Source organism: Clarias gariepinus, chromosome 12 (assembly GCF_024256425.1).
Source record: "Clarias gariepinus isolate MV-2021 ecotype Netherlands chromosome 12, CGAR_prim_01v2, whole genome shotgun sequence".
Classification (NCBI taxonomy): Eukaryota; Metazoa; Chordata; class Actinopteri; order Siluriformes; family Clariidae; genus Clarias; species Clarias gariepinus.
In genome coordinates this window covers 1,189,598-1,212,500 of record NC_071111.1, presented here as the reverse complement: position 1 = coordinate 1,212,500, position 22,903 = coordinate 1,189,598, and the positions used below count along the sequence as shown (strand labels likewise).

The 22,903-nt window shown below is 39.4% G+C and overlaps 2 protein-coding genes across 2 annotated transcripts in view; both read left to right on the top strand.

Moving 5' to 3' along the window:
• Positions 1-9,165, top strand: part of si:dkey-97m3.1 (fatty acyl-CoA reductase 1) — a 27,857-nt gene extending 18,692 nt beyond the window's left edge. The window contains exons 4-12 of the mRNA XM_053508176.1: positions 645-824; positions 1,158-1,335; positions 1,445-1,489; positions 2,249-2,367; positions 3,280-3,347; positions 4,297-4,468; positions 4,786-4,915; positions 5,011-5,138; positions 5,235-9,165. Of these exons, the coding sequence (XP_053364151.1) occupies positions 645-824; positions 1,158-1,335; positions 1,445-1,489; positions 2,249-2,367; positions 3,280-3,347; positions 4,297-4,468; positions 4,786-4,915; positions 5,011-5,138; positions 5,235-5,397 (1,183 nt within the window). The 3' untranslated portion in view covers positions 5,398-9,165. The remainder of the gene's footprint in view (positions 1-644; positions 825-1,157; positions 1,336-1,444; positions 1,490-2,248; positions 2,368-3,279; positions 3,348-4,296; positions 4,469-4,785; positions 4,916-5,010; positions 5,139-5,234) is intronic.
• Positions 9,166-11,443: 2,278 nt separating this feature from the next.
• Positions 11,444-22,903, top strand: part of LOC128533948 (myelin-associated glycoprotein-like) — a 127,071-nt gene continuing 115,611 nt past the window's right edge. Inside the window, exons 1-5 of the mRNA XM_053508193.1 lie at positions 11,444-11,465; positions 12,721-12,770; positions 16,502-16,867; positions 16,976-17,302; positions 17,385-17,642. Coding sequence (XP_053364168.1) covers positions 12,725-12,770; positions 16,502-16,867; positions 16,976-17,302; positions 17,385-17,642 — 997 coding nt within the window. The 5' untranslated portion in view covers positions 11,444-11,465; positions 12,721-12,724. The remainder of the gene's footprint in view (positions 11,466-12,720; positions 12,771-16,501; positions 16,868-16,975; positions 17,303-17,384; positions 17,643-22,903) is intronic.

Below are 22,903 nucleotides of genomic sequence, written 5' to 3'. Positions count from 1 at the left end.
GAATCAGCACCTCAGTCTCACGATAATATCATATCTGACACCCTGTGATTCCTGTCCCTGGTCAATAATCACATTTTAAAAAAAATAAACCATCACCCATCCAACATCTACAGGTTTATTAATAATCAAGATGAAAATACAACATCTGATCTCATAAAATCAAATTAAACTCGTTTAAACCTGCCACTAAGTCTTCGTCCTGTGTTCTTCATGTCCGACCCAGCTCCATCACACGGTGCTGACTTAAAAAAAAAAAAATTATAAGATGATGGCCCCTGAGTTGTGCAGCGGTAACGAGCTCGTCCTGTTGTCCAGAGATCACACGTTTAAATCCCGGGAGTCCAGAGAGTGAGAGCTGATTGGCCGAACTCTCTCAGAGGGGTGGGTCTGGAAAAATCCCCCCACAAGGAGAAGAAGGAATAAAAGCTAGATAAAAGTTTTATAAAAATAGATAAATAGCCAATAAATGTTCACTCTGGCCTGCTTTGGCTGTGGAAACAACTACTGTGGATTAAAGTTTAAAGTTTAATTTCAAAAGATCTGATGAAAGGCTTCATGTATACTGAGGAACCCAGTCTTTATGATTACCCTGATAACCGTGTGTGTGTGTGTGTGTGTGTGTGTGTGTGTGTGTGTGTGATTAGACATGCCCTGCAGCTGAACGTGATTGCGACGCAGCAGCTCTTGTCTCTGGCGCACCAGATGCAGCAGCTGCAGGCGTTTATTCACATCTCCACCGCGTACGCCAACTGTAACCGCCGCCATATTGATGAGGTCATCTACCCCCCGCCCGTGGAGCCCTCCAAGCTCATCCACTCACTCGAGTGAGCCCTCACACACACACACACACACACACACACCTCCTTATACGGTACTGTGGTTTACTTTATAAAATCTGTTGTGTGCTGCCCCCTTGTGGCCTGTTGTGTGCTGGTACTGCAGTGGCACACATGACTCATATAAATTGCTTTTTGATTGTGTTTCACACATTAATGTTAATTATTTCAGTGTATTTGTAATAAAATGTTTAGGGCCCAAATATTTAGGAAATGATTAATTTATTATTTTAAGTAGAGACACACTTCAGGATAAATGTTTTTTCATATGTAAAAGATATGACAGTTGATCTCTGATGATGAATCGTGCGTGTTATTGAGGTGGATGGATGATGCGATTGTCCGTGACATCACACCGAGGCTGATCGGTGATCGGCCGAACACGTACACCTACACCAAAGCGCTGGCGGAGTGTGTGGTGCAGCAGGAGAGCGCCAAACTGAACGTGGGGATCATCAGACCCTCCATCGTCGGTGCCAGCTGGCAGGAACCGTTCCCTGTGAGATCAGACTCCTCTCTCTCTCTCTCTCTCTCTCACACACACACACACACACACACACACACACACAGTCTAGTGTCTAAATTTGTCTCTTTCTGTCTCTCTCTAGGGCTGGATTGACAACTTTAACGGTCCGAGTGGTGTCTTCATCGCGGTAACTACATCCGTGTTATCTCTTGTGTACTCATGACTCCACACACGTGTGTACTGCGGTACCTCGGCATATTTTCCATAAATTTCCACCTTAAGAACTGATATTTTGCAAAAATTTGTCCTGGCATACGAAGCATTTTCAGCATACGAGTGAACGAATCAAACCGAACGCCAGCTAAGTCGTGTATACGTCCAGGAGACGCTTAAAACTTGTTCACGTCAGTGTAAGGCCAAGCAATGCGAGTTTTTATGAATTTTTTGTTGGTTTTTGTGTTTTGTGTAAGATTTAGTGAAGACGCAGCACCATGAGTCCTAAAATTGTTATCAGGGATGCTATCGAGAAGAAAATGGGGAGACACTTTCAGTTTGTTTTCTAAAGCAGCCGTTGCCGAGAGGAATCATAAATCATGATTAATGTCTATATATTTCATATTTTACTTAATTTACATGTCCTTTCTAAATATTTTGAATGTTTTTATATGAAAAAATAGGATTATAGTGTTAAATTGTTGATTTTGGTAATATTTTTGGGAGGCTGGAACGGATTATCTGTATTTACATTATTTCCTCTGGGACAATGTGTTTCACAATACAAAATTTCACCTTAAGAACTCACGTCCGTAACATATGCCGAGGTACTGCTGTGTGTGTGTGTGTGTGTGTGTGTGTGTGTGTAAACACACTCACTGACTCCTTATTTTACTATTTGATGTAGATGATTGAGCACTATAAATACGTGTGTGTGTGTGTGTGTGTTCAGGCCGGAAAGGGCATACTGAGGACAATGAGAGCCAGTAACGATGCAGTAGCAGATCTGATTCCAGTGGACGTGGTGATCAACCTCACACTCACCGCAGGGTGGTACACTGCAGTGCACAGGTACACACAAGCATTATGGGTAATACACACTGCATTAACACATGGAGCATCGAGCACAAACCCGTCAGCGGATAAATTTCAGACGTTACAGAACTCATAATTACAGAACTTCATTCGTTATTTTAAAGCAGGACGGTTGTGCAAGAGAGGACACGTTGTTGTTTACTGAACTTCCTCAAGTTTCTTCACACTAGAAAACCACATTTCATCAGAACCTTCACCAGACTGAGATGCTTTAGAGCGATAAACAGCAGAAAAAAAAAAAAAAACGACCGCACATGTTAATTTTTTTGTGTTGATGCAATAAACCACCGGACGTGTGTTAGAGATTTTATCACAAGTGTTCTTTAGGTGTGATGTGAAGACATTTATAATGATGCATTTTTCATGCAGGTTAAAGTTTCGTTCTTTTGAAATATATCTCTTATGTTTCCTTAGTACACTGATCAAAACGTAAAATTGATTAAAACTGATTAAAACTTAAAATTCATCATTACAGACGTACAAAACTAATATGTCACCATCACTGCACAACTCTTACTGGTTTATATATAAAGGGTGTCATGTGTTTTCTACTACTAATGCTAAATCTGTGTGTGGGAAACATGGTGTGTGTGTGTGTGTGTGTGTGTGTGCAGATTTCTGAACTTGCCATGACTCGACCTGGGTGTGTCTGAAGCACGGCAGACTTTTTGTTCAATTAATTATATAAATTGTTGTTAGTAATATTTGCAATAGAAGCCACACAATGTATTTAAACAGAAGGTTTACCTAAAAGATTGGGTTAAACTGTCCAGGTAGAACTTTTGGTTCTTTTAGTATAATGTTTATTAATTTCCAGTCTGGTGCATTAATACAGTACTGAGATATTGTAATAAAACTGATATCCTTCTGTCTCCTGTGTGATTTTAGACCGAAGTCTGCTCTGGTTTATAACTGTACTACAGGAGGCATTAACCCTTTCCACTGGGGAGAGATCGGTATGTATACATATTATAAATACAGTTATAGACCTTGATTACCCGTCTGTTTCCCCTTTTCAGATCCGGAGCTAGTGCAGAGTCCATGCTGATTTTGAACCGGTTCTTTGTTTTCAGACAGCCAGTGCATCGACCAGTCAGCGGACTGAGGGCGGGGTTATCTAAAAGTTTGTGACAGCTGTCTTTTAAAAAATGGACTCAATATGAAATGGGCACCTCAAATGCTTTCTAATAATGAAAAAGTCAGGAGAACTGCTTAAACTGCTGAAGTTTACCCTTACTATTTCCTTTGTTTTTTTTTGGTCGCTAGCATGGCTGGGAAGGTAGAGATGTAGAGGTGCTGAAGGTGTTGTGACATCACATCAAAACCACATTATTATGTTCTGTTATGTCGTGTTTGTCGCACTGTCACTTTGTTGCTCTTCTTTGCACATTTGCACGTGCACTTTATGTTGTCTGTAAAAAAAAAACATTGATAGTCTTCCTCTCTGAGTTAGCTAGTTAGTTTTTGTTAATTTATGTTGTAATTTATGTTAGGTCTCTCTGTCCTGTCCCTGCTAGCCAGCTAACTAGGCCTCTTAGTTAGTTAGTTTAGTGTCTCTGTTAATTTATGTTGTAAATTTATGTTGCATGTAGCACCTTGGTCCTGGAGGAACGTTGTTTCGTTTTACTGTGTACTAACTGTATATGGTTGAAGTGACAATAAAGCCTACTGAACTTGAACTCTCTAACTTGTGAGAAACCAAAGCTAGTTCTTAGGACGCTTGCTTTTGAACCGGCTCTAGCACCAGCTGGTTCACTTTGGTGGAAACGTGACTGTGTGACAAGTGTATGTTCGCTAGTGATCAGCAGAAACCGTTACATTCAACTGTCTTTCGTGATGCCATAGAACTTCTGATGAAGTGTTAAACAGCTCCCTCATCCATTCACATGTTGTTTTTGCCATCAGAGCATCATGTGATGTCGACGTTTAAGCGGAACCCTCTGGAGCAGGCGTTCCGTCGGCCCAACGCCAACATCACCTCCAACTACCTGATCAATCAGTACTGGATCCTGGTGAGCCACAAGTTCCCTGCGCTTCTCTACGACCTGTTCCTGAGACTGTCCGGACAAAAGCCTCAGTAAGAGACTACTACTGTCTGTACACACCTGGGCAACACACCAGATCTTAAGAACTGTAGAAGATAGTGGCATCAGGGAGCGGGTTTTTAATTGTAGTTTTAGTTCTATATTTTGTTTGGTTCTGGATTTAACTTTCTCGTTCTGTTGTTCTAGTTATGGGTCTAGTGCTTTTTTTATTTCCACTGTAGTTCTTGTTAAAGTTCTCGCCTTATTCACTTCTCTATCACTCGTTCAGTCTTGTTAATAAGTTTTCTTTCAAGCTTCATGCTTTGTTTATAATTTTGTGTGTTTCGTCTCCGTACCCATGTGCGTGCAGAATGATGCGGATCTTCAACAGGCTGCACAAAGCCATCGGGCTGCTCGAGTACTTCAGCAGTCAGGACTGGGAGTGGAATTCTGACAACATGAACATGCTAATGAACCATCTGAGCACTGAGGACCGCAAGGTACACACACTTGCGCACACAGTATTATTAATACCTAATACAACACGTTTGTATTAATTTTTATTGAGCGCTGGTTTATAATCTTTCTTTCTTAGACGTTTAACTTTGATGTGCGTCAGTTGAATTGGCCCGAGTACATCGAAAACTACTGCATCGGTACCAAGAAGTATGTACTGAACGAGGACATGGCCGACATTCCGGCCGCCAGACAGCACCTGCGCAAGTACGACACACACTGTTTACACTCGGTCCAGAGTGAATTTGTGTTCATCGTCTCATTTAAACAATAACTTCGACTGTGGCTCTATTTGTCTTTCAGGCTGAGGAACATCCGCTACACGTTTAACACGGTCCTGCTGGTCTTTATCTGGCGTGTGTTTATCGCTCGTTCTCAGATGGCCAGAAACATCTGGTACTTTGTCGTCAGTTTGTGCTTCAAGTTCTTGTCCTACTTCAGAGCCTCGAGTACCCTCACCAGTTAAAAACACACATTCTACTGACCCAGTATCTTCCAGCGCAGCCTGTCCTTTCCCACGTCTGTCTCCAGAGTCTCTCAGTTTACTCCAGTGTAGGCCAGACTGTGTCTGTCCTCATGAGCAAAAAATAATTTGCACACCCACGGTCTACTGCAGCAACATCCAGTTTGGCTCCAGTTCACTCAAATATACCCTGTTCTGCCCATTGTCCTCTAAAATAAACCCTGGTCTCCCTGGTCCTCTTCAATAAACCCTGGTCTGCACACTGTCCTCTAAAATAAACCCTGGTCTGCCCCTGGTCCTCTTGAATAAACCCTGGTCTGCCCACTGTCCTCTAGAATAAACCCTGGTCTGCCCCTGGTCCTCTTGAATAAACCCTGGTCTGCCCACTGTCCTCTAAAATAAACCCTGGTCTGCCCCTGGTCCTCTTGAATAAACCCTGGTCTGCCCACTGTCCTCTAAAATAAACCCTGGTCTGCCCCTGGTCCTCTTGAATAAACCCTGGTCTGCTCTAACACACTTTCTCTCAAATATACGCTGGGCTCATCATGGTACTCTAGTCTGCCTCTAATCTATCTGACAGTACTCTGATCTGCCCCAATTCATCTGAATAGTACCTTGTCTAACTGTAGTCTAGGGCTGCACGATTCTCACTAAAATCATGACTTTTCTCCATGGGAATTAAGATTACGATTCTCTCTTTTTATTAACCAACACTTTTATTTTACTTGCACCTGATGTCTGTACTGGACTTTTTTTTGTTTTTTTGAATAAACAAGTGTCGCTTCCTTCCTTATTATAGAAACCTTAAAGGGAATAACTTAAAAACTGTTGAACATAAATAGAATGTTAACAGTAATAAATAAGAATAGTGCTGTGCCTTTGGGACACTCAGCCAGCTACAGCATATCTCTCTCACTCACTTATCTTCTATACTGCTTTATCGTGTATTCAGGGTCGCTGGGACCTGGAGCCTATCCCAGGAGACTTAGGGCATGCAGAAAGAGGTGGGGTACACCCTGGACAGAGTGCCAATCCATCACAGGGCACACACACATACACACACTCACACACTACGGGCAATTTGGGAACAACAATTATACTAATCTACATGTCTTTGGACAGTGGGAGGAAACCGGAATACCCGCTTGTGAATGCAGCGTGATCAGAATGCAGGAAAAAACATACAAGTGAATCAGTGTCATTCAGAAATGAGATCACATGTATGTATGAAACGAAATTGTGATTTAAAAAAAAAATTAATTATTAATCGTGCAGCTCTACTGCAGGCCATTAGAATGTACCCTCCCCTCTTGAGCTAACATTGATCTTCCCCCAGGTCAGTTGTGCATCCTGCTCCCGACCCATATCTATTTGATTGTACCCTGGTCTACCCCTGTTACTCGCAGTATACCCGCGTCTGCCGGGAGTCCACTATAAAATATACCCTGGGATAACCCTATTCCTCTGCAGTGTATCCTGATTTGTCCTGTTGAGTGTACCTTGTTTTGTTGTTCTAGTCTAAAGACATGCACTCCTCAAAGACTAATTTATTCATAACTTATCAAAACAGATCGTACCAATATTAAAGTCTTCCCAGTCTACGAAAATATTACCCACCTTTCTGCCCCAAGTCTATTCCATCCTCTGTCTGTCTGTGACTATACCTCGAGAACGTTTGTCTCCGCACTCTTCCCCACTTTGTCTGCAGTATTCCCATCTGACTTCACTACACGTACCCCGATCTTCCCATCCTGCCCTACTGGGATTCAGTATACCTTCCTAATCTTTGACTTTTAGCCTTTATAGACCCTTCAAAGGTCACCTGATCCTTCCTCCAATCAAGACCCAGAAAGAAGCTGGAGTATTCTTACACCGCAGCATTCTACTGCCCATGTCTAATCCCCCCCCCGCTAATTTGTCTCCAGCAACCCAGCCTCTCACAGTGTCACTTTAAATCATGACCAATCTGCTAACAGTTCTCCAGCGTGTCAGGCCGACTCCTGCCGAGTTACTCGGGGTGTCCTGAGGGGGGCAAGCGGTGCAATCTTACCTTCAGCACCTCCACTGTTTTTAGAGCTTTGTCTTTTTTTATAGAAAGGTTTTCTTTAAAGTAAAAAAAAAAAAAAGTAATCGCTATATATGCAACAGCCACTCTTATGTTACCTTGCTTATATATTTGTCAATGTTTAATTAATATTATTATTATTAATGTCTTGAGACAAAGTCCTGACATTTTATTTTTTAAACATTTAAATCATGACGGTGTTTGAAAGAAGATAGAGTTGTTGAAATTTCTTCAGTGCAGAAAGCTCTTCGTGTGTGTGTGTCTGTAGGTGTGTGTGTGTGTGTGTGTGTGTGTGTGAACAAAACAGATTTCAAAGTCTGTGTTCATTATCTGGGAACTACTTTTTTCATCAGTTATCGAGCACTAATAAACATTTTTAGCGCACACACACACAGACTGACCCCATGTAAACTCACAATCTTGCTCATCATCTCTTCATGACTAACACTTTGATCTTGATCAGGTTTTAAAAAACTCTGTTGGCGAAATAATTAAAACGTTAAAACTTTCTTGATAACTGATGAATGAAAACTTTTCTTTATTTCTGATTTAACAACTGGTTTATAATGCGTTAAAGGTGCAGGCTTTATCGCCGTAATCACTTACTCTCGTTAAATACCAACATGTTTCATACGCAGTTCTGCAGTATTAGCACTAAACGCTGAAGGACGCATGTTTGAGTCTCGATCTGTATTTTAGCAACTTGGCATTTATTTATATTTACTTTTTTTTTTTTTTTTTTTTACCAGATTTATCTTTTGGCTTGCTTAAGTTAATTTTGCACTGAACAGTTGCCCTTAGCATGTTAGCAAAGTTCACATTTGATCTAGAAATTTAGCAGAAACATAAATCCCCAGTGCTTTCTAGTTATTCAACTTATTTTACTTGCATCTTGCTAGCATAGCTACCTTATCAACTAGTTACTGTAAGACATAACTGTCCCAAGCCTGAACAGCTCATTTGCAAGCAAGCCAGGTTCACATTTTAGAGAGTGTATTTTTTTAAATATAAAAAATCTGCTGAGCTAACAAGTGATAACTGGTTGCTAACTGAGATTGCAAGTTATGTTGATCATTTGATTAACCACAATGTGAGCATTTCTCTTAAGCTAAGCAAATTTACACGTTAGCTAGCCCTGACCTAAGATTTTATTTTATAAGTGAGAATTTACCATAAGTACAGTGTTCCACAGCATGTTAACATAAACCAGTCATTGTCACTTGCTACCTTACTGCAGTAACGTGGAGAGAAAGCTGAAGTAGTGTTTGAGCCGATTGTAATGTTTACTGACGCACAGACTGCCCTCTGTTGATACGATGCCAAACAAAATGCATTTTTACATTTTTAATAAGAACAAAGTGTGTGTTTACTGTTCTGAAGTGTTTTATGTACTGTTCGTAACTGATCGAGGATATTTACACAGATGCCATATTACAGTACGGAGCTCATCTTCCTTCATCCTGTCTTATGTTTTAATGACAAGTTTAAATACAAACCCAATGAAAAAAAGGGAAAGTGATTAATCGTATTTATTCTGCTCTAATCCTTTTATTTTGTGTGTTTTAAACATTTTAACTGAATCACAATCAAAGTCGCATATTTCTCCCTTTCTCACACTTTGTTATAAGAATAAAACTTCATGAGCATTTCATCTCTCTACACCTCATGGTCACCTTGATGTCTTAATAAACACGTGCAATCAGAAATCTGAGATTATTATTACTCTTCCTTCTCTGTTTTAGAACGAGTCTATATTTCACCATCAATCTTTTTTATATTTTATTAAATATTGAAAACTCTGCCCCAAGTCACCACTAAAGCAGTTTAGCTTGGTAGAGAACTACGTCTAATTTTATTTATCAGGTCTTCATCCATTATGTGCAAGATGTGTGCAAGAGCAACTCTTGACAAAAATTTATTAATTTTGACTGGTAAACCCAGCGATACACTAATAACAACCCCATAAACCTCCACGTGGCAAACTAATCCGAGGTTCCATTGAATCTAGAGATTAAAAAAAAAAAAAAATTATGAAGGATGTGGATGTCTTTGGGTGTGACATATTTGGTTTGATTAAAAGGAACTAGAGTACCCGGAGGAGAACATCCAAACTCCATGCACTCAGACTTGAGAGACTTGAGATTTTTAACCTCAGTACTGCTGGAGCGACTCAACAGCACTAACGTTGAGGTTTAGTAATAAAGAGATGAGGAGTGGAAAGAGTACTGAACCCCGAGGAACTCCAGCAAGACAATTGTGAGGATAGTCATTCTTTATATACAACCATTATTAATTGATTTATTTAAATTTGATGTAAAAAAGTAAGTCCAGGTCCATAATATTAAACTTGCTCAGAGCATATCTGTTGCTTCGCTCTACACGTGAAAATTTGGGTTGGTTCACTCTCCCATGTTGATTTCTTTATTTCCTCTGTAGATTTACCAAGATTTGGTGTTTGAGATCATGTGATACAACAAGCGGTTGTCTGATTTTAAATCAACAATGCTTTTAAATCTATCTGCATTGAAAAACTAAGTTTTTTATCTTTTCTGCTATTATTTTTTTAGCAGCAAAGCTAATTTGATTATACAGCTGTGAAGACGTATAAGGTGTTGGTGCAGGACAAAGAGGCTGAGCACTCTAAAGATCAGGGTCTATAATCACCTAAGTTTATTTACACATTAAGACCAGATGCAGTGTATTCATGCGTTTACCTTTAAAACCAGACCTTTGCCTGCTTCTACATTTTTAACATGATGTGAGTGATAAACTGCATTATGATTTACAGAAATACACAGGTTTTTAAAGTTGATGCCATGACAAAGGAGCACCAATGATGCAGAGTAAAGCAGTTACTTGGACGAAAACAACACTGATTTGGACCAGTTGGGGCAGCAGTTGCTCAGTGTGTTTAAGTCTCTGAGTTACAAATCAAAAGACTCAAGCCTCATCTCCACTAAGATGACACCGTTGGGTCCTTAAGCAAGCCCCTTAACTCTGTCTGGTCTGTATCCTGGCACAGACTGCTATCTGTCTAATATATGCAAAGAAAGAATTTTAAATTTGCAGTAATGTATTTGTAAGAAATGATTATTTAACACCTGTTCTTGGTTGGAAACCTGGAAGACCCTCGAGAAAACACCCACACCCACTTTAATTAAAAAAAAGACTCTTACTTGGTGAGTTACTTAAGGCGTTCTGCCCCATGAGGAAACACTAAAATGTCCAGGGCAGTGGGCCACAGACTGACATGCCTACAGACCTGCTAGCCAAGGCTGATGAGATACTTGTTTAAAACCCAAGGGGCACAGATACGTGCCAGCAACCCAGCATAGTTCAAAGAATTTTAAAATATATATGTGCTTATATTAAAGCCTTTCTGGTGTCTGGTAATGCGGAGGTGTCAGACTTCAAACTGTGTATTTTGGTTTTTGGATATGTCAAGTAGAACAAGAGTCACCATTACTTTTATAAAGGGTATATTTTGCCATTACCAGAACACCATCACCAGAAACCTTTTTATATTGTGGTGGCTTGTTGTTTTTTACAGTTTAACAGTCACAAGTTAAATAAATGAAGTTAAAGAGAACTGTGTGAGTTGTGAGATTTGGATGAATGCTATTGTTTTTTTTTTTTCATTTTTCGTTTAGGGGTAGTTCACATAATCCACATAATTTGCAAGATTAAAAAAAAGCATTTTAGACATATGGAACAGCTCACAACGTTCACATTAAAGACTCAGCACAAAGAGTTGACTTATTAAGGGCTAATTAAACTGCTATATATACAGTATATATATATATATATATATATATATATATATATATATATATATATATATATATATACGAACATTGGTTAGGGAAACAATAGAAATACACAACGTCCTATTAAAAACAGAGGAAGTTGCGGTTTGTGTGCGTGTGTCTGTGAGAGAGAGATATCAGTATGTCGTAACTTACAGATCACACTTCATTTTGAGAGCTGAACATTTGAAAACCTTCAGGTAAAAAAACCTGCTCTATTTACTTTCTCATAGTTATTTTTTTTTTGGGACAATGTTATCTGATGTATATCACCTTGTGGTGTATATTATATCCTGTTTTATCATTTTATAACTAGTGTTAACTCAAATTAAACGTTTTCCGAAAGTGCGTTCTGTAGTGCGTTGGTTGAATTTTTTGCTATAAAAAAGCAATTCTCATAAATCTTCTGTTTGTTTGTTTGTCACAACAGACAGACAGTTTATTTGTTTGTTTGATTGTTTGTTTGGTCGCTCGTCAGTAGTCTGCCACAGTAGCCTCACCTAAACTACAAAAAATTAAAAATATCAGACATAAAGGTTTTGTTGTCCTGACTGTATTTCTGTACAAGCAACAGAAATTAGTTCATTTATATGGTTGTGTGCTGTTGAGAGAACCGAAAGGCAAATAGGGAGAACACAAGACACCAGGGGCGATTTTACATCGCCCTGCTTGCCTTGCAAATGTCTTTCTCTACATTGGGACACTGGATTTCACCAGGAAAAGAGACGTGGGAAAAAAGTAAAGATGTGGTAAACAGAGAAGAGAGAGATGTTTTCAAATGAAAAATGAGAAAGCTTTCCTAATCCTGCTTTAGGCTCTTCATACTTCTCTCAGCGCTGCTACACCCCACACCACCTTCATCGTAACACAAAAAGCCCTCAGTATAGCCCATGTCCATTTATAATATAAATGCTTACAGGAAACAGATATGATTATTTTGAGGATTAAATTGATGCAAATACAGATAAGGTCGTTGCATTGCAGCACTACTGTATGTCCTGTTTAATGACATTAGATCCATCACCCTTTTGGGATCAGCAAGGTCAGGAAAAATGTAGCCTTATATTTATACAAAAAATCAGCATAAAGAATAAATGTGACTTTAATTATGTCATGGCATTTTTATGCAAAACTGTCACTAAGGTTTAACCAGAATGGTACAAAAACCCCTCAGTTGGCCTGATGAAAAAGGATAACCAGATTGACCCGAATACAGTCACTGTTAGTGTTTAGTTGTAGTGAATCTCTCTTTTTTTATCAGGGTAGACAGACCTGTGTATGATGTCACTATACCGTATGCACCAGACTTTTTTATATATATATATATAAAATGACTGAAGTTTCTCAGGTCTCGAGGCTGGAAAAACAACCCAAATCTCCATAAACCAAAAATATGTAAACATTATTCATTCTGACCATTTGTCTGATTGTGTTCTTTCTTTCTTTTCTGAATAGAGAGATGAATGCAGCAGGGAAACTCACCATCATCTTTTGTCTGTTTCAAGGTTTGTACATTGCTTAATGTTTGCAAAAAAAGAAAAAAAGGAAGAAAAAAAAATATTCAGGTTAGGGTTTATAATAGTAATAACAGAAAGGTGGGATCAGTTCTGTAAGTGATGAAAAGGGGGACAAAAGGTTCACTCTTTTCTTTTCACAGATTTGTTAATTTATTTCAATTAGCATGTTTTGATTATAAATGTAATTAATAATAATAATAATAATAATAATAATCATAATAATAATAATAATAATAATAATAGTAATCTACTCTAAAAACTGCTGAGTTAAAAAAATAACAATCAAACAAAAAAGAAACTAAACCCAGCTGCTGGGTCACTATTGGACAGAACACAAGCTGGGGTGGTTTGACCCAAGTGCTGGGTTTTACCATTTAACCCAGAATTCTGGGTTGTCCATTTGTACCAACCAGTGGGTAAAATTAACACTCTACCTGGATTGACAAATTTCATTTGATTTAGTAGATAGAACCCTTTTCTTTTCACAAAAAGTCCCAAAATGTACACAACATCACATAACATAAATGTATTGGCACAGAATAAGAAAATGTGTATAACCCACAAAAATGTCAGACAGAACCATCTAATCCCAATGTGACTTTTTGCAGTTAATACAATGTTTTGAATACTACTACTACTACTACTAATAATAATAATTTTTTATTTATAATGCACTTTATATTTAAAGCAAATCTCAAAGTGTTACAAACTTTGAGATTTATTTCCACCAAATTACAAATTACAAATTTACAATTATTTACAAATTATTTCCACCAAAAAAAGATATATAAAATATTAACTTTTTATATAGAAGTTTTCAAAACAAATCGTATAATGCCCACAAACCATCAAACATTCCCCGTCTTAATATTTTAACAATCAATTTTAACTATTAGTTATTTCACTATTAGCTTAATTATTGCTATTTCATTTACTTTCAAAATGGCATTAAGAACAAAAACTTTAAAAAATATTATTGATTAAATATGGGCTAAAAAAAACTGTTGTCCTCAAAAATTTAACAGATGAGGACTCGTGTCCATCAATCTGATCTACAATACACTGGACAAACCCCCAGGTGGGAAGATACAGTACTGCTTTGTGTAGTTAACATCAAGGACAAAAAAACAACAACCTTTAAATCAAACATCAACAACCTCTCCAGCATTGCCTCCAACAATGGAAAAAGGTATATCAGGTCCCCCTTGTCTCATCCCCAAGGCACAAAACGAGGAATAGTGATCCAGTCATCTCCATATTTTGCAGATATCATTCCCATCGTGTTGGGACATTCCCATAAACACTAAGTGTTGCAATATAACTAACATTTAAGTTGTTATATCTTTGTACAGGATGCACAGAAATATAATGACACAGCTACATGAGGATTTAATGCGTAACATGTTTTCCCTTGTAAATGCACAAAAATACTTAATTTACATGATGTGAACATGAATTTAGTGTATATTTCTGACTAATTTACCTTATGGTTAAATGTGTGAGGGATAACAATTATACAAAACATTTCCCCTTTTAAATTCTCAACAAACCGTAGAGAAATACGATATTTAAGTGATGAATTTACAACAATACTGAATATTTCAAAAGGTGCAGATATAGCTTGTTTTCAACTACGAATTAACAATGATGCATTTTTCTCATCTTTTAAATTATAAAAACAGAATGAGAAACTCCCCCATATCAAAGCATTTAATTTGATCAATAAAATATGCTTGCTCCTACCACAACCTCCACATTAACCTACCATGAAACACTGGTGCTCTGAGCACGATCCAGTCAGACAAAGTAAGACATATGAAGACATGAACATAAATACAACCCAATTACTTCTTCTGACAACTATAAAATATTATAAAAATATGCCAACAGACTTTCCACACAACTTTAGTAAAGATTACTTATGAATTTACCTAAAATTACATTTAAGATTACATTTAGTAAACTTGGGATTTTATTTATGTGTACTAACTAAACACAACTTTTCTCATAACATACCGACTATTGGCACAGAATATAAAAACACGAACTCCCCACAACCGCAGTAAAGTTGGTTTTATATTGGACATTTGAGATTCTCTCCTCTGTTTATTGAGAAATAAACACACAAAATAACTATTTGCATACTTTTTAAAACCTGGAGTGGACAAAAAAATCGATTACAAATGAATCTGTTTTTATATCGTCTCCTATTACAGCCTGCTGGAGCTAAATCTTTCAGTAACGTGGCTTTATAGTGATAGAGTCACGATAGGACCATCTAAAAAGTGCACGACCAAGACAAACGTTTTGGTTACAGAAGAATACAGATCAACATATTAAACATATTGTAGTGTTAGGCTACAGTATGGAGTAATTGTTTATTTATTTGTTGATTCATGAATATTTTAATATACATTTTTTAAATAAATGATTACACTGACAATTATTGTGTCAATAAAACAACTAATTCTTTGTTTGAGAGTCAGGGTGTTGTTGTTTATAAAGTTATGTATAAAGATAAATGCACTTTGATTCAGTCTATTATGAGTTCCAAAGAATGACATGAAAATAAAAAATCAAATTTTCCCATATAAGTAACACATTACACATAACCAATTGTACTATAATCCAATCTACTATTGCTACTAACTACAAACATTCAGTTTGATACTTTTTTTTATTAATTAAAAAAATTGCTTTATCTTCATGTGAGTTAAACATTTAAAATCAAGTGTACTATAATCCAGTTTATGCCTGCTAATAACTATAACCAATCACTTTGCAATGTTCATACATTATTATTATTATTATTATTATTATTATTATTATTATTATTTTTATTATATAAAAAATCATTCATTTTCAATGGCTTTTTCTTTAGGTGGGTTACACATGCAAAACCAATTGCACTATAATCCAGTCACTTATTGTTACTAACTCCAACCTTTCCCAATTTCTATTATTTTTTATGGGAAAATGTGCTTTGATTTACGAGTGTTTTGGAATACGAGCCCGCTTCCGGAACGAATTATGCTCGTAATCCGAGATTCCACTGTACTATAATTCACTCTCACATTGCTAATAACTACAACAATACATTTTGCAATATTCAGTTTGACACTTATTTAATTAATAAAATAAAATCATTTTCAATATCTTTTTTGGTATGTGGGGTACACAGGTAAAATTGTATTATAATCCACTCCATTATTGCTAAAAACTTCAACCATTTGCTTAAAAAACTTTAGGTTAAAACATAAAAAATATTATTTTTTGCATAGCCTATATATATATATATGATACATTTTTATATATTTATTATAATGTATGATACGCTTTATAGCTTTTTCGTTCTGTGGGTTATACATAAAACCAATTGTACTATAATTCAGTCAATTATTGCTACTAACTACAACCATTCCCCTTTTCAAATTCCATTTAATACAGTGTATATATATATATATATATATATATATATATATATATATATATAAATATATATATAAATTTGTTTTATGACCAAATTAAGGGCATTGGTGGCTCAGTGGTAGGTTTGTCGCCTACCATGCGGAAAGGATAAAATGTAAAGGGCAATTCAGTGTAGAACGTGTGCCAAGTTGTTGTGTGTATAGGAGGGTCTAAATTCCTAACAAGAAATGAGTCACGTTGACATTACTTAACTTCGTTACGCTAGTAACTATTGTGTTATGTGTTTGCAGCTGTTTTGTGTACAGAATTCTCCGTTAGTCTACCAGAGAGTGTAGAAGCTCTGAGAGGATTCTGTGTTCTCATACCCTGCAGCTTTGAGATTAAAGAACAATATGATGCACAGCTCAAGGGAGATCCTACAGGAGTCTGGTTAAAAAACAGCCCTGACCATGAAAAAAAAACAGTCTTTAACTCTAAAATCCCTGGACAGAACAAGATTAAAGGTGAAATTATAGGAGACCTCCACATGAAGAACTGCACCACCATCTTCTACAACATCAGTGAGAGTGACAGAGGAGTTTATTACTTTAGAATAGAAACTCCAGGATCCCTGAAATACACTTATACTCCTACATCAGTATCTGTAAGAGTGCAAGGTAAGAGCTGCAGCAGTGTGTGTGTGCAGTGTAACTGTAATTACACGAATGATACACTGAAACACATTTCAAACTCATCTCTAATGTGATACTGTGTGTTTATTTCAGACTCTCCAATCAGCCCCTCAATAAGACTGTATAAGAAGGATCAGGGGGAGGTGGAGGACCAAAATGAGGTGGTGGAGGGAATTTCAGTGAGGATCATCTGCTCTGCTCCATCTCCTCCATGTCTCTTAAACCCTCCCAATTTTATATGGAACTTCCTGCCTGAGGAGAGAAGACAGAAGCAAAACCACAACACCAGCTTCAGCTCATCTCACCTGAACTTCAACGCTACTCACCTGCATCATGGACAGGATTTCACCTGCACTGCCAACTACTGGCTCCAGAACAAAACTATATCATTACAGAACTCTCTTACACTCCATGTTCTGTGTAAGTACTGATTAATCAGTTCACATTCACTACACTTTTAATGATTCATGGAGTCTCCTAAATCCGGTTCTCCCTCCTTCAGATGGTCCTAGAAACACATCAGTATCAGCATCTCCATCTTCTTTAGTGGTTTTGGGCAGTTCAGTGTCTCTGAGTTGCAGCAGTGATGCAAACCCAGTAGTGCTGAACTACACCTGGTACAGAGAGAACGGAGAGCAGATAGGAACCGGAAACCATTTCACCATCAACACCACTGATTCTACACACAGTGGTTTATACTACTGTAGAGCTCAAAACCAGTACGGAGATCACAACTCATCTGTCTACCTGGATGTACAGTGTGAGTACAGCACTACTTGAGTAAAAATAGAGATATTATATGAAAAAAACTCCATTAAAATTAGACATCCTTAATTAAAATTTCTGTTTGGGTAAAATTAATTGTATAGGCTCACCAAAGCCTTTAAGACTTAGTAAAAGTCTCTCCCTCTCTCTTTGGAGTGATATTTGGTCACTGTTCACAACCATCTTTCCTTCTAATTATAAACAATGTTACCTGATTGAGGGTGTTACAGAGGAAAGGCAGTTACAAATAATAGTCTTTGGGTGGTGATATTGCTGCTTCAATTATTTAAATATTACACACCTATCTTGACGTGGTTCTAGGATGAAATGCAGCTGAATATAAAGTACATATATTTGATGTATCCTAAGATATCTGATATCCTCAAAAAAATGTGTCACCATCATCAGAAAAATCATGTTTTTTGCTGTTTGTGTCCAGCATTGAATAATTATTTCATCCATTATTTGACCATGGATGGAAATAATAGCTTGAATGTGATTGTAAATTTATGACTGAAATAAAGCTGTTCGTCGCTGTGCGGAAACCCACAGCTCGTACTTTCACTTTTAAGTTTTTTCACTTAAAGGCAGCATTTTGATCAAAAGGCTGATAAACGCGTGTAGTTATACAACTATAGTATATAGTATATACAACGTGACAGCACGCTCAGTTACTGTAATCCCACTTCTCACCTTTCATGTAGGTCTGCTCGGTCTTGTTAATTAGTTTTAAACCCCTCAATTCTGCGAATTCCCCCATCAGCGAAACCGGTTTAATAACTTCACACCTATTGTGAATGAAAGATTAGAGGGACTGGGGTTCTGTGGGTGTTTACCTCGGAGCGCTTCAGCATTGGAAACGTCTCAGGTTACTTTGCTGTAACCCTGTTCCCTAAAAAAGCGGGAACGTGATGCTGCGTGAAAACGCTGTGGGAACGCTCTTTGCTGCTCCGGAGCTGTGGAGGACAGAGGCTTCGAGAACAACTGGGTGCATGGTCAAGAACGGAACCTTCGGAAAATAGTTAGGGTGAGGATAGCCCAGGGGCAAAGTCTAAGCAAGATGGGGAGGCTGACCAAGCCTGCAAATCTCCAATTCTTTTCAGAGAAGTAATGACGATGAGAAAAAACATCTTAAGAGTCAGAAGCCTGACAGGCGCTGACTCTAGTGGTTCAAAAGGGGGTGTCAACCAACCCCTCTGGCACATGAGCTAGATCCCAAGAAGGGACTGTCGCTCTAGTGGGCGGCCTTAACTGTTTAGTTCCATGAATAAAGCGGGCAACTAAAGGGTGCTTTCCACAGAAACCAAATCAGTCAGAACATGACAAGCCGAAATAGCGGCTACGTACGTTCTGAGAATACTAGGGCATAAGCCCGGGGTTAATTTTCTTGTATCAACTTCAGCACTGAAACAATTCAGCAGTGGACTGAGTCTACATGTTTTACTATGCACCAATTTTCAATACACTCCATTTGAGGGAATAGGTTCTTCTAGTGGAGTCCTAGCACTTAATATAGTTTCAATTACACTGGCTGGAAGACCAGCCTCTCTTGACTGGTTCCCCTACCTACACGCCATTACGAGGAGGTAGAAGAGCTCAGACCGGGGATGGAATATCGTCCCCTGCGCCTTACAGGAGAGATATTAGATCTAAACACCACACACTGGTCGGCCAAAGGGGCGCTATCAATACGAGGCGCAAGCCTTGTTGATGAACCTTCGCTGGGACTCCCGAGAGCAGAGCTACGGGAGGAAATGCATAAGATGCAGTCTGCGCCACGTATGGGCCATTGCCTGACTACTTCGGTGTGGGTTTTCCAAACCCCGTGTGTCACAGCTTGCCTGAACAGCAAGTCTGCTCCCATATTCATATGCCCTGGAATGTAAATCGTCCTGAGGGACAGGAACTTGTCCTGTGCCTCAAAGCAGAATCTGGTGCACTAGCTTTTCCCAGCGGCGCGAGCACAGTCTGCCCAGGCGATTATTTACGAGACTACCAAGTGTTGTCCACCCGCACTAGGACATGGTAGCCTCTCAGCTGCTGGAGGGAGTATTTCAGGGCCAGAAATAGAGTCATCGTTTTGAGACAATTAATGTGCCATGCGAGAAGATGACCTCTCCAGATCTGGAGAGATTTTAGGCCGAAACCCATATGACACCTATAATATGTCGTACTTGAGCAGGAAAGAAAACACTATCCGTGGCGTTGAGTCTCAATCCTAAGAATTAAAATGAGCTACGATGACATCTCGATGTCCAAGAGCTAGCTGCTAAGACTGAGGCAGAATTGGCCAGTCGTCTGTGTAATTCAGATTACAGATGCCCTGGAATCATAGAGCCAGGGCTGCATCCGTACATTTTATATATGTGCGGGGTGACATGGCTAGGCCTAATGGAAGGACGCGATACTGGTAAGCTTCGCCCCCGAAAGCGACCCTCAGGAACTTTGTGTTGTGGCAATATTTCTGTATGAAAATATCCGTCCTTCAGGTCGATTGTTAAAAACCAATCTTCTGGTTGGATCTGAGAAACAATCACTTTAACAGTCAACATTTTGATATTCAGCCCACAAAGATGTAAAATTAGACGCAAAATTTTCAAATTCAAATTCAAATTTTATTTGTCACATACACAAACATACACAGTACGAAATGTAGTGAAATGCATTATCCGACTGCCATTGACCCTAAAAGAGAGTTACATTTTACAAATAAGAAATAAATATGAATAAAAGAAATACGATAGAAATTAAATTAAAAAATTAAATTAAACTAGGAAAAATAGAACTAAAAATAAAAATAGAAATGTGCTAGGAAAAAAAATAGAACTAGAAATAAAAATAGAAATATGATGTACAAAATAGAAATATACTGTGCAAATTGAAATATACTGTACGGTGTGTGCAAATATGCATAGAGCAAAGTGTCTTAGTGCAGAGGTTATTAAAGTGTCTTTGTGCACTGGTCCAGGATGTAAACGTAAAACTGTAAAATGTAGTGTAGTTGTGAAGGTAGGTGTGCAAGGTTATTAAAGTGTCTTTGTGCAATGGTCCAGGATGTAACGTACGACATGTAGTGTATATATGAAGGAAGGTGAGCGTGTAATTGTCCATAGTGTTCATGGATGTAAGAGAATTGATAGATTTGACCAATTATGAAAATATTGTGTAGTTCTGCATAGTGGTGTGGTTGTGGTTGAGAGACCTTATCGCCTGCGGGAAGAAGCTCCTCCTCAGTCTCTCTGTGTTGGCCTTCAAGGAGCGGAATCGCTGGTAGTTCCTCACCTGCTTTGTACTAAAGTCCACTATCAGCTCCTTTGTCTTACTGACGTTTAGGAGGAGATTGTTTCTCTGGCACCAGTTCTCCAGATTTCCAACCTCCTCCAGGTAGGCCGTCTCATCGTTGTTCGTGATCAGGCCCACCACAACAGTGTCGTCAGCAAACTTGATGATGGTGGTGGAGCTGGTAGTGGCCACGCAGTCGTGGGTGTACAGAGAGTACAGCAGGGGGCTCAGAACACAACCCTGGGGGGCTCCAGTGCTGAGAGTGAGGGAGGCTGAGACATGTCCGCCCATCCTTACTGCCTGTGGTCTGCCAGTTAGGAAGTTGGAGATCCACTGACACATAGATGAGCTGAGTCCCAGGTGCTCCAGCTTGGTGGTAAGTGTGGAGGGAATTATGGTATTAAATGCAGAACTGTAGTCGATAAAGAGCATTTTCACATAATTCCCCCTCCGAGTGTCCAGGTGGGTGAGAGATGTATGGAGGAGATGAGAGATTGCATCGTCCGTGGAACGGTTTGGACGATAAGCAAACTGTAGTGGGTCGAGTGTGTCTGGTAGTGAAGAGATGATGAAGTCTCTGACCAGGCGTTCAAAGCACTTCATCACTACTGAAGTGAGGGCTACAGGGCGATAATCATTGAGGGAAGCAGGATGAGGTTTCTTTGGGACAGGAACAATAATGGACTCTTTGAAGCATGTGGGGATCACCGACTGAGATAAAGAGATGTTGAATATCTCAGTGAACACAGGTGCTAGCTGGTCTGCGCAGGCTTTGAGAATACGGCCTGAGATGCCGTCTGGTCCTGCTGCTTTCCTGGTGTTCACTCTCTTGAAGGCTCTCCTCACGTCATGCTCTGAGATGATGAACGCGCTTCCGGTGCGTGCAGTGACTTCCTGTCTGCAGCCGTTAGCGCCGCTAGCATTAGCATCGCTAGCGTCCTTAGCTGCAGCCTCGAAGCGAGCATAGAAAGTGTTCAGCTCGTCTGCCAGAGACACGTCTGCGTTTATCATACCGGATGTTGGTGCTTTATAATCCGTTATTGTCCTTAGTCCCTGCCACAGGCTCCTAGAGTCACTCTGTTGGAGCTGTGACTCTAGTTTCCTCCCGTAGCGCTGCTTCGCCTCTTTCACCGCCTTCCGGACGCTGTATGACGCAGCCTTGTACGGTTCCATGTCCCCCAACGCGAGTCCCGTGTTGTAGGCAGCGGTGCGAGATCTCAGAGCGTCGCGGATGGTTTTATCCACCCACGGCTTCTGGTTGGGAAACGTTTTAATAGTCTTTTTTTCTACGGTATCGTCCGCTAATTTCCCGATGAATCCCACAACCGCTTCCGTAAACACGCTGACGTCACCATCGGAGCTGTTTCTGAACATGTCCCAGTCTGCGTCATTGAGTGCGTCCTGTAACGCGGCCACCGATTGGTCCGTCCAGCGCGCGACCTCCCTCTGAACCGGAACTTCCTGTTTCAGCCTTTGTTTGTATTTGGCATGAGGAAGATGGCGGCATGGTCGGATTTACCAAACGGTGGACAAGATTGTGCCTTGTAGCCGTCCTTGACTGTGGTGTAGCAATGATCCAGTGTCCTTTCGCCCCTGGTGGGGCAGGTGATGTGCTGATAAAAGTTTGGCGCTGCACGTTTGAGGTTGGCACTATTAAAGTCCCCCGCCACAATAAGCGCAGCGTCCCGGTGTTGTGTCTGGTGCTGTGTGAGTGCCTCATGCAGCTCGCATAAGGCAGTGTCCGTGTCCGCTTGTGGTGGAATATAAACGGCGCTGATTATGACCGATGTAAACTCCCGAGGAAGGTAAAAAGGACGACACATGATGGACAGTAGTTCCAGGTTTGGTGTGCAGGAGCGTGTGAGAGGAACAACGCTCGCGCTGTTGCACCAGCTGCTGTTCACCATTAAACACACGCCGCCTCCCCTTGACTTCCCCGAGTCCCGCGTCCTGTCCATGCGGTGAACCGAGAAG